General features: G+C 35.4%; 1 protein-coding gene across 1 annotated transcript; it reads left to right on the plus strand.

The window, feature by feature from the left end:
- The first annotated feature begins 6,027 nt into the window (after window positions 1-6,027).
- On the plus strand, window positions 6,028-9,260 carry LOC129927901 (FMRFamide receptor-like). Its single transcript, XM_056039967.1, has 2 exons — window positions 6,028-6,334; window positions 8,166-9,260. The coding sequence occupies exon 2, from the start codon at window positions 8,223-8,225 to the stop codon at window positions 9,258-9,260; it is 1,038 nt and encodes a 345-aa protein (XP_055895942.1). The 5' UTR covers window positions 6,028-6,334; window positions 8,166-8,222.
- The last annotated feature ends 3,826 nt before the right edge of the window (window positions 9,261-13,086 follow it).

Below are 13,086 nucleotides of genomic sequence, written 5' to 3' on the forward strand. Positions count from 1 at the left end.
TTTATATAAATCAAATAAGAACATAAAACTAAAATGTTATTTAACGTTGGTTAGGCCAATAATAGAATATACATCCTCCGTTTGGGACCCCTCAACCCAAGAAAACATTAAGAAACTGGAACAGACACAAAATAGAGCAGTGAGATTCATAACAAACGAATATTCACATTTAACCAGAGTAACACCTTTATCAAAATCACTAAATTTAGAAAACCTTCAGGACAGAAGACTCAAAAGTAAAGTAGCAATTATACATAAATATTGAACCATAATCTTCAAATACAAAAACAAAATTTAATAAAATACTCTGAAAGACACAAAGATAAAGGCACATTCCTCGTCCCATATGCTAGGACAAATTTGTACAAATATTCATTCTTCCCTAGTGCTATTAGATCATGGAATGGGTTGCCTGTGCTAGCCAGGAAAACCAGTGACTTGACAGAATTTAAGTCATTGGTTAATATGCATGACTAAATGCATGACGCGTTGGACGAAATCATCTTCTTTTTTGAAGTAACGTCTGTATTATACAAGATAAGATAAGATAAGATTTAATAGCCCTTAAATTTATGTGATTACAGGCATCCATGTTTTAAATTTATTTTTTTGATTAAAAAAGAAATTATTGTTCTAATTGGTACTTTGTAGTTCATAATTTCATAATTTCGGCTAGCCACAATTTCCTTTAATCTTCTGTTAACCAAAAATGAAGCACGTGTACAAAATGCACAATCTGTCTTCAGCCTAACGCTCGACGTGCACTATTTCTATTGGAAAAACTAATTTGTGTTAACAACTTAAGTGCATAATTCTGCATTCGTTGTTGACATGATATTGTTGAATTCCTTATTATTTCCTAATTAAAAAAATTCAAACTTGATTAAAGCCTACTAAGGTCATTCTTAAAAAAATACAACTCCATGAACTTTTAAACCAAAGTTCAATTGCATTAGCAGTTGAACTAAGGATAGGTCAGGGACCGTCTTAGGCTGATTTTACATATTGCTCCTATTTGGGCACAGTGCCTGGCAGGAGCCACGCAATTAACAGTATATCACTGTTAGTCATGCTTATTGCAGGCTTTTAAAGATGTTGAACTTAAAGGGTTAACATATTAAGAGATTAAAAAAATTTAGGTAACTTCAATTAATAACGACATACATATATTTCTAACGCATATATTATACAAATTAATGAGCACCATAATTTTAAATTAAAACGTGTTGAGCCCCCATGACTTTTTTGGAACCCAGCAGCCTATATACAAACTTTTTGTTTCAACTACGAAAAAAACGAAAGTTTTTAAAAGCATTAGAAATGTCTGTCTGTTAAACCATTATCAGAAACACGATGGGAAATTGGAATGAAAAGTGTTAAATCTGTAAGATTCCAAGCTACAGAAGTAAAAAACGAGGCTGAATCTTTAGCAAGACAAATGAGAAACTAAAGGTTTTTGGTTGCACTATCTTTTGGGCACTCGTTAGTGTTTCAAGTAAATTTAACTAGCAAGGAACTTTTAACGGAACCCCCCAAAAAGTGCCATGATTCTTTACCGATTATTTGGTACTTACATAGAACATGATTAACAAAAGGCTCCAAAAATAAAATAACGAGCCACATGTTTAGGCACTGCAAATATTCAAGCTGTCCATTATAGTTAACACATGTAACATTTGAAATATTAGAACGTTTCTAAAGGTCTACTTATACTGGACCATGAGGTCTACTTCTACTGGACCATGAGGTCTACTTCTACTGGACCATGTGGTGTACTTCTACTGGACCATGAGGTCTACTTCTACTGGACCATGAGGACCACTGGTAACATGTTTACCAATTAACAGCAGATTTAGAACTTAATGCAACGAAAAAAAAAGTTACCTTAATTGTTAGTTAGATAAACAAAAATTTAGAAAATGTCTACCATGCCAAACTTATGTGAATGTGATGTATTTAAAGTTGGATGCAGTTAAGTTAAATACTGTTTGTTTATTTTTCAGCTAACAAATAAAATTTAAACAAATATGTTATATACCATTTTTATTCTTTATTCAGATTTCCGAAACACAAATCCACAACAAACAAGGTTACAGAGAAAGTTAGTGTGGAAACATAAATTCAAAATTGGCCCCCTAAGTGGTCCACCAAGGCAGGCTTCAATATTTTCAGAAAGAACATCTGAATGAATTTATATCAAAGACAAATGAGAGATGAGAATGGAGAAAGAAGGTTGACAGATCTTGTGTAGTGCCACAACGGTTCAGCAGATCAAAGGATAGGTGCAAGTGAATGCAAAGCTAGATGTGAACCTGGCCTAACTAGTTCCCCTTTCAGACCTTGTGGTCTATAGGACAGATGATGTAAAGTTCATCTGTTATAGTGTCCTACGGTTAACGAGGGTGTCATGTAGCCAGCACAACGACCAAACGCCTTTACTTATGCCCAGCTGATGTCAGGTACCCATTAGAGCTGAGTGGACTCAGAGGCGCCAAAAGATTCCGAAGTTGAAAACCCCAGTCTTCACCAGGATTCGAAACCGGGACCCCCGCTCAGCTACCGTAGCTCCCCTGGCCTAACTAAAGTATTATAATAATTTAATTGTTTTGAAAAGGCTCAATCTATTATTGAAATCCTCCAAAATAAAATTATGTAGAATTCGCAAATTAAAGTGTAAGAAAATGCAGTTTACAAGATTACTATTCGTTTTAAATTAGATCTAACTTATAATGCATACTAAATAGCTTTTTCTTTTTAAAAAACTACTTGCATAAGTGATTTAAAAAATTAGATTTTTCGCTTTCAGAAAAAGTTGCCGTTGCTTCAGAACTTTGAATGGTTTAAAATATTGTGATGTCATATTTTCTCTATCTTTTCTAATTTACGAGTTCTAAACGGGACAGACGGACAGACATTTCACACAAAACTAATAGCGTCTTTTCCCCTTTCGGGGGCCGCTAAAAATACTTATAAATTAATATGTTTATTTTTTTTATGAAGGGATTAATGTCAATTCTGCTTTTAAGTAATGAATTTTAAACGCTGGTAAGAGAACAATATAAACATTGATACTCTTTTCTTAAAGCAAATAATGATAAGTAAGATGAATTTTTTATGTTAGGTTATGTTTAGGTTATCTTAATCAGCTCATTAGTAGAAACAACTATAAATCAACATTTAAAATTTTTATAAATGATCCGACATTCAAATATAAATTTTTACAATTTTTTCCTTTTTTTCACATAGGTTTAATTAAAAAAAAAATAGATGCGAGGTGGCTGAGTGGTAAATTGCTTGGTGTCCCAAACCGGGAGTCCGGTGTTCAAAACCTGGTAAAGAATTGAGTTTTTACTTGTGGGATCTTTAAGGCGACTCTGAGTCCATCTAGCTCTGATGGGTACTTGGCATTAGTTTGGGAAAAGCAAATGCGTTTGGTCGTTGTCCTCTCGACATGACACCCTCGTTAACCATTGACCAAAGAAACAGATAACCTTGACATAAATTGTCCCAATGATCGCTAGTTATAAAAAAAGGAAATTTAATTTATTCGATTGTATATTTTTAATAAAGTTTATACACAATTGTTAGAATGGTTTAAAAAAAAAATCTAAAGCCAATTCTAACAATTAAAGAAATGTTGTCACAGCATAATAAATATAATTAGTTGTTCCTTCTAGCAGTGGAATTCGAACATGATTATAGTGGAAATAGTCCACAGTGGCTTAAATCTAGTTTAAAAGTGTACAAACCTGTTTGTTCTTAAAATATCCTCCTTTAAAAAAATATGCCTGTTCACTTACACTTTATTAACTTCACAGGCGGGGCCCTTTCATCGACAAAAAAAAAGTCCCTATTTATCGACCGATGAACCGCGAAGAAGCGTGGGACTACTGTAGGCTTAGAACGAAATTTTTCCACTGTGTTTCTGAAACATTTCCAGACAGTGGTTGTGAAACTATCAATTTTTTCCAAGTTATTTATTAATTTGTAGACTTTTTGTTTCTACATTTTTGAAAGTTAACATTCCATCGATTCTATATCTCAGAAAGCTATGATAATTTAACATCGACAAAACAATTATTAAACATTTTTATACAGCAACCATCTGCAGTCTAAATAACTTTACCATCACCTGCTGGAATGGTAATACTTTACTTGCACAAAGACTTAGACTAAATAGACTAATTAAAATAGCATATCATATCATTCGAATATAGCTACCATCTGTTGAAGAGCTTTTTCATGAAAGATGCCTTTCCAAAACACTAACGATTCTTAAGGACACCTGCACACATTAAACCACTGTTACATAAGATCTGAACGAAGTGGTCGTCTCCTTTCCATTAGGACTAAAACAGAAAGATTTAAAAACTCCTTTATCCCACTTTCGGTCAGAGTGTTACAAGATCAGCTGTCGTCATCGAGAAGTTCATAGATATCAAATTCATAAAGCGCTGGTTGTGAATATGTATGAGTTTCGTGTGTGAATGTTGTTCGAATTTTTCATATATTCTGTTATTGTACAGTAGTTACGCTCATGTAGTCAGTTGTAGTCAAAATGAATTTCCATTTGATTGGATCAATAAAATTATCTTATCTTATCTTATAAAGCTAAGGGATAATGCAGCTAAGGGATGATGGGCCTAAGATACATGAAGATGAGAGATAACGGAGCCAAATATTTGTATGATGGACTGACTAGGACGTAGGATTCTCTTTATCGAGGGGTATAAGTGTATGTACATATTTATATAACTTGCTATAAGAACATTTCGCAATCCTCCTAATGTTTAACGAACACGAACCTCTACGTTCTAACTCAAAAAAAAAAAAGTAGGCAAGTATCCTCCGTGCATTTAAACATGACTGTATCAAGGACATGGGCTACCACAATGACTTTAAAGACAAAGATCTTCTTACTAAAGTATTTCATTCATTGCCAATACTCTGTTATCAGTCGGAGACGATTCCTTGGTAACTACAACTAAGAAAAGTTACTCTGATATAGAAGACGTATCTTGTTACTATTATCTCAACGATTATAAATCTTTTGATTCCAGAATGTCAAGAGAAAAGTTGGAAACACATCTTTTCTTTATCAAAGTCTCTTTCTGTCTGAAGAACGTATTTCGCTTAGTACAGTTACATGATCAATTAGTGTTATCAGATTCTTTTTACAGTCAACAAAACAATAAAATTTTTGTACGCTTTATGACATTGTGTTTATATTTTATATTAAATTAAATCCTTTGTGCACCTTGTAATTTTATCATTTACTCGCACTCGTAATCGTGATCATTACTTAGACATTTGCATTGGCATCGTAAGTATTTGTTTAGACAATCCTGCCTACTCTTGATGCTCGCAAAAATAAATCGACTCTCTGCTAGCAATTCATTTTTTATTCCGTCTGGTCTCGACATCGAAGATCACAAAACAAATCCAGAAAATAATGCTAATTTAATCAACTCTTAATACTTGTGTGCTGTTAGCCATGATTGAGAAAAATGGCGCAGATTGAATCTCCTTTCGTATTTTTGCTAAAATTGCATTGCCCGACAGGCTATTATCTCGTTTTGAATCTGTGGATCGATGTAAAGGGTTGTGTTATTTTCCAAAGACATTGTCGTTGTTAATTGTTTCACCAACTCAACGATACTCTTCGCGATGATCACTAAATGAAAGGTATTTACACTCTAAAGTTAAAACTAACATTCACTATGGGATGAATTACTTTCAGTCAGTAATTGTCAACTTATTCAATGTGCTTCTTGTTTGCAGCATTCACCTCTCTCAGTCGTTGATGTTGACTGTATGTTTGGCAAGCTTGTTAATGAAGTTAAGTAGTTAGTACGCCTATTTTGTTTATAATACGGTTGAAAAAAACAAGTGTTGCTATATCAGGGTATAAACTCGAGACCATCGAAACCATCCGTACGACTTTCCAGTACATATCCCAGACGACAAAGCAGCCATTCAAGTGAAAGACATCGTTCTATCTTAAATATTTATGTTATAATCCTCCTCTCAAATTCAGTCACGAAAAGTAGCTAAAAAGTCATCTTTAACGTTTTATAAGTAACGGAGTAGGATGTTTTTTTTTCTAGAGTTAAATATCATTTAAGTCTAAATCTAGCTATCTGGTAATTAAAAAATGAAAAAAAAATGCTTACATGAAAAAAAAGCAGAAAAAAAAAGTAATACTATCAAAAGATTTAATTACCAGAGGGAAAAACAAACAAAAGAAAGAATGTGACCTAAACGTCACCACCAGCGTCACGTCACCACATTACAATAAAACTGATGAAAGCAGTTCCTTACAATGAAAACACAGGTAAATGTTTTGAAGTTAACATAAAGTTTGATATGAAGTTTAGGAAATTTTAAGGGAACTTAAAAATTTTTATCCATTTGTTACAAAGTTGCAGTGTAGGGCAGGCCACAATCGGTCATAAGTCATGGTATCTAGCGATATGAAACTCCTACTTGTCATGCAGTGCCGTATTGTTTAGAGTTGAAAAGGCCTGAAGCTATTTGAGATCTGGGGCCCCATATATATCCAGATATTGTATATAAATAAGAAATATTTCTTGGAGTCCATAAACTAGAGCTTCTGTTGCAAAGAGGTAAATACGACTCTGGTCCCATGGTTGTTACACTATCGGCTGTGGGCCCCTAAATGGTCATGGGCACGGGTTCATTGAACCACTTCTTCGATCGTAGCAATAGCTTAAAATGAGAAAGAACGCTTACCACTTACCCATATGACCATCTATTAAGTTACTCTCTTAATCGTGCATCATTATAGAAACTAAACACGCCTTTAGTTATATTTCCTTTTTACGTAACTGTTTATCGATTGCTGCGACACTTAGAAATACCTTCGTCTAAGTCATTTCCAGTTGAATGCCTTTTGATACAATACGTTTCTTGTATATGAACGTACTTTGTAAGCAGTGCTTCTTAAGTTATTACTTAGAACTTTCTCTTGTCACCACCAACGAAAAAGAAAAAAAAACTGTGTAGGGTTAGGTTTCTTGCGATTTTTTAGATTTCAGCAGAAAAGATGTAGCTCAAACATCCTGATTATAAAGGAGAGAATATGTTTTTAAAAAAGTGTAAATAATAATAATAATAATAATAATAATAATAATCTTTATTATCCGTAAGGAAATTTGTCTTACAATTAGTGCATTACACCAAACAAAAAACATTATAACTATAAGAAACCAAAGTGTACATTCACACCAGACGCACTCATAATTTACATGTGACAAAGTTTATACCAGATTGTTCTTATTTAATGATTTGATTGCCAGGGGAACAAAAGAGTGTTTGTGTCTGTTTGTCTTTGCTATCGGTGTCTTGTATCTCTTTTGTGATGGTAAAATCACAAAATCCTGACACAAAGGGTGATTCTTTATTTCGAGGATCTTGTTAGCTTTTTTATAGATGTTTGTCCCAAACAACTGACCAAATGGGGTTTGTTTTTTGCCAATGATTTTGCCAGCAGCATTTAGGATTCTATAAAGTTTATTCTTATTTTTAATGCTCAGATTGCCATACCAGGCAGTGATATTGCTTTGGCTTTGTAGTTGAAAGAGTCATTAGGTATTTCAGAAAGGGTTGTGTCTTTGTGTTTTCAGAGAACTAAAGCTGGAGCTAGAGCTTAAGAGTTTTAAAGCTTAACCTAGATTTTTAGAGCTTAACCTAGACCTATAAGCTAAGCTAAGAACTTTAGAGCTTTGGTCCAGTTTGTTCTCTGTTTCCGCTGTTCACTGATATGGTGAGGCCGTGCTGACCGTACCACTTATAGTTAAAAGCTGCAGCGTGTCCTGCGTGAGATTGTTAGATCCTAAAACATATGAGCCATATTATCCCATATGCGCAATAATGTACATTCCTATGATGTTTCCTCATACAGTGAATACATCATCACCCTTGAACATATAGACATTTCATTAAACATTTTGATATTTGTCACTGCGTCGGTAGGTTATTAAAGATAGCTTTCATTAGTTCATTGGTTGGCTATTGGTACTTCATTATTTTTTTCGTTAGTCTGTTGTGTGTCCGGTTGATCCCCTAAAACCTGACCATTTTAAAAACCCAGATTCGACAAAAATGTCAACCGTTTGTAAATAAAAGATTTTTTTTCTTTTCAGGGTATTAAAATTTGCTAACTAAAGTTTCTGTTTGAAAGCTGATAACAGTTCGACAAAATGGCTACTGAAACACATATCACATCGAATCAAACGCTAAACACTAAAGATAGTAGTTTTGATGTTAGTGATGAAGTATATTACCTTTTGCTTTTTGTAACTAATGCTATTATAGCAAACATTTTGTCTCTCATAGGAATCTTGGGAAGTATACTGAATGTAATAATTTTATCTCATCATAAAATGCAGGATACAACTAATGTGGTTTTGTTGGCCATTTCGGTTTGTGACCTCATTTATTCTATTACACAAATATCTTTTAATTTTAACCAATTTGCAAAATCTTTAATAAATTTGTACATCTTTCAATGGGCTGCAGTAACAAACTTACTTATCTTTGACCGAATCAATTATTTTGCTATCATTGTTAGTATACATTTAGTAACTTTAGTTTCTATTGAAAGAATGGTCGCTGTCTGTTTTCCTTTCCTTGTTTCAAGAGTTTTTACACTATATCGTATGAAATGCATTATCATTAGTATAGTTTGTTCTAATATTGTTTTGAGAATTCCATTTTATTTTAAATTTGAGATGTATTTTGATGAATACAAAAACGTAACCATGCCATTTCTAAGATATGGAGATTTATTTTTTCAAAATATCTCTTTCTTTAATACCTACTCCAGAATATCAGCTCTATTTCTTTATTCGATACTTCCTTTTTTTGTTATTTTCATATGTACTTTTGCCACTATATTTCATATTTCTATAACATCTAAAACTAATAAAGCTTTGTCTTCAATGGAAGCTATAGCTAAGCGTAAAAAAGAAATGAAATCTGTAAAAATAGTTTTAATTATTTGTGTATTAATTATGTTTCTTGTTTTAATTCCATTATTCGTGCAACAGGTACTTTTTGTATTTGCATTAGTTCAAATATCTCAAAAGCTGTCATTGATAACATTTTGGATCGTCAATATACTTGTTCAGTTAAACTCTTCATTTAATTTTGTTATTTACGTGACAGGTAGTCCAAAATTTAAACGAACTTTAATGAAAATGTTTTATTCAAAAAGATTGTTAAAAGTGCAAAGTTAAACATAAGAAGTGATTTCATTCTGTACTTAGGTAAATAATATTTGTTATTTTTGTATGAAATTACACATACAAGTAAAAAATATGATTTTTTAAAAATTATTTGCGAAAAAAATATTATACTAACATTTTAATTAAAATAATCTATAATTTTGTTACGAGCATGGTATTGACAATGCTGATAAAGTGCTGTACACATAAATAAATAAACTTTATTACATAATTCATGTTCTCATTTTTATGTGTATTAATAATAATAATATTGATAATTATAATTTTTATTGTCCGTGAGGAAATTTGTCTTAAAACATGTGCATTACACCAAACAAAAACAACTATAAAAAAACAAACGTACATTCGCACCTGACCCACCCATTTATTCATGTATCAAGATAGTAAATGTTTTCTATTTTTTTGAAAAAGGCAAACATATAGGCGATTAAAGCTTAACTTTAAAAATACGAGATTTAAACAAGAAGTGCCTATCAATATTGATGCTAAAACTGCAGCTTTATGAAAGCTAGCTTAAAAGTTGAAACTTAAATGTAAACAAAAAAGAAAGAAAAGTTAACTATTCAGAGGACTAATATCATTCATAAAGATTAAGTGAACAGTTATTGTATGTGTCAAAAACAACAACCTAAACCTGACATTTTTTGGTCTCTGTGAAAAACTAGACGGATATTTTAAATACTTTCTTTTTAGGAACTACTGTACAATTAATTAATTTTAGTATTTGTAAAGTAAATAATATCTGACCTTTTTTTATTTGTAAGCCTTAATGATCATGCTTTATGTCCATTAACTAAGAAACTGTGTTCAAGTTCCCATACGGAGTGGACTACGTTAGTCTGAGCTGACACCACTAGTAGAAGGTTGAATCAGCACCGGTTTGGCTTTTTTCTTTAGTTTTAAGGATAAGGTATTAAGATGCGGGATCTCAGCGTTGGGAGGTGTCAGCTCCAGCTAAAGCTTAGATGAGATGAGATAGTCACCCGCCCTTGAAATTAAGGATAAGATATTAAGATGCGGGATCTCAGCGTTGGGAGGTGTCAGCTCCAGCTAAAGCTTAGTTGAGGTGAGATAGTCACCCGCCCTTGAAATTTAGGATAAGATATTAAGATGCGGGATCTTAGCGTTGGGAGGTGTCAGCTAGAGCTAAAGCCTAGTTGAGCTAGTCTTTCGCACTTGAGATTTAGGATAAGATATTAAGAGCCGGAATCTCAGCGTTGGGAGGTGTCAGCTCCAGCTAAAGCCTAGTTGAGATGAGATAGTCACCCGCCCTTGAAATTTAGGATAAGATATGAAGGATGCGGGATCTCAGCGTTGGGAGGTGTCAGCTCCAGCTAAAGCCAGTTGAGATGAAATAGTCACCCGCCCTTGAAATTTAGGATAAGATATGAAGGATGCGGGATCTCAGCGTTGGGAGGTGTCAGCTCCAGCTAAAGCCTAGTTAAGATGAGATAGTCACCCGCCCTTGAAATTAAGGATAAGATATTAAGATGCGGGATCTCAGCGTTGGGAGGTGTCAGCTCCAGCTAAAGCCTAGTTAAGATGAGATAGTCACCCGCCCTTGAAATTAAGGATAAGATATTAAGATGCGGGATCTCAGCGTTGGGAGGTGTCAGCTCCAGCTAAAGCCTAGTTAAGATGAGATAGTCACCCGCCCTTGAAATTAAGGATAAGATATTAAGATGCGGGATCTCAGCGTTGGGAGGTGTCAGCTCCAGCTAAAGCTTAGTTGTGATGAGATAGTCACCCGCCCTTGAAATTTAGGATAAGATATTACGATGCGGGATCTTAGCGTTTGGAGGTGTCAGCTCCAGCTAAAGCCTAGTTGAGCTAGTCTTTCGCACTTGAGATTTAGGATAAGATATTAAGAACCGGAATCTCAGCGTTGGGAGGTGTCAGCTCCTGCTAAAGCCTAGTTGAGATGAGATAGTCACCCGCCCTTAAAATTTAGGATAAGCTATTAGGATGCGGGATCTCAGCGTTGGGAGGTGTCAGCTCCAGTTAAAGCCTAAATAAGATAGTCCCGCACCCTTGAGATTTAGGATAAGATATTAAGATTCGGGATCTCAGCATTGGGAGATGTCAGCTCCAGCTAAAGCCTAGTTGAGATGAGATAGTCACCCGCCCTTGAAATTTAGGATAATATATTAAGATGCGGGATCTCAGCGTTGGAAAGTGTCAGCTCCAGCTAAAGCCTAGTTGAGATGAGATAGTCACCCGCCCTTGAAATTTAAAATAATATATTAAGATGCGGGATCTCAGCGTTGGGAGGTGTCAGCTCCAGCTAAAGCATAGTTGAGATTTGATAGTCACCCGCCCTTAAAATTTAGGATAAGATATTAGGATGCGGGATCTCAGCGTTGGGAGGTGTCAGCTCCAGTTAAAGCCTAAATAAGATAGTCCCGCACCCTTGAGATTTAGGATAAGATATTAAGATTCGGGATCTCAGCGTTGGGAGGTGTCAGCTCCAGCTAAAGCCTAGTTGAGAATTGATAGTCCCCCGCCCTTGAGATTTAGGATAAGATATTAAGATGCGGGATCTCAGCATTGGGAGGTGTCAGCTCCAGCTAAAGCCTAGTTGAGATGAGATAGTCACCCGCCCTTGAAATTTAAAATAAGATATTAAGATGCGGGATCTCAGCGTTGGGAGGTGTCAGCTTCAGCTAAAGCCTAGTTGAGATGAGATAGTCACCCGCCCTTGAAATTTAGGATAAGATATTAAGATGCGGGATCTCAGCGTTTGGAGGTGTCAGCTGCAGCTAAAGATTAGTTGAGATAGTCCCCCATTCTTAAGATTTAGGATAAGATATTAAGATGCGGGATCTCAGCGTTGGGAGGTGTCAGCTCCAGCTAAAGCCTAGTTGAGTTGAGATAGTCACCCGCCCTTGAAATTTAGGATAAGATATGAAGGATGCGGGATCTCAGCGTTGGGAGGTGTCAGCTCCAGCTAAAGCCAGTTGAGATGAAATAGTCACCCGCCCTTGAAATTTAGGATAAGATATGAAGGATGCGGGATCTCAGCGTTGGGAGGTGTCAGCTCCAGCTAAAGCCTAGTTAAGATGAGATAGTCACCCGCCCTTGAAATTAAGGATAAGATATTAAGATGCGGGATCTCAGCGTTGGGAGGTGTCAGCTCCAGCTAAAGCCTAGTTAAGATGAGATAGTCACCCGCCCTTGAAATTAAGGATAAGATATTAAGATGCGGGATCTCAGCGTTGGGAGGTGTCAGCTCCAGCTAAAGCCTAGTTAAGATGAGATAGTCACCCGCCCTTGAAATTAAGGATAAGATATTAAGATGCGGGATCTCAGCGTTGGGAGGTGTCAGCTCCAGCTAAAGCTTAGTTGTGATGAGATAGTCACCCGCCCTTGAAATTTAGGATAAGATATTACGATGCGGGATCTTAGCGTTTGGAGGTGTCAGCTCCAGCTAAAGCCTAGTTGAGCTAGTCTTTCGCACTTGAGATTTAGGATAAGATATTAAGAACCGGAATCTCAGCGTTGGGAGGTGTCAGCTCCTGCTAAAGCCTAGTTGAGATGAGATAGTCACCCGCCCTTAAAATTTAGGATAAGCTATTAGGATGCGGGATCTCAGCGTTGGGAGGTGTCAGCTCCAGTTAAAGCCTAAATAAGATAGTCCCGCACCCTTGAGATTTAGGATAAGATATTAAGATTCGGGATCTCAGCATTGGGAGATGTCAGCTCCAGCTAAAGCCTAGTTGAGATGAGATAGTCACCCGCCCTTGAAATTTAGGATAATATATTAAGATGCGGGATCTCAGCGTTGGAAAGTGTCAGCTCCAGCTAAAGCCTAGTTGAG

This window comes from Biomphalaria glabrata, chromosome 1, assembly GCF_947242115.1.
Source record: "Biomphalaria glabrata chromosome 1, xgBioGlab47.1, whole genome shotgun sequence".
NCBI lineage: Eukaryota > Metazoa > Mollusca > Gastropoda > Planorbidae > Biomphalaria > Biomphalaria glabrata.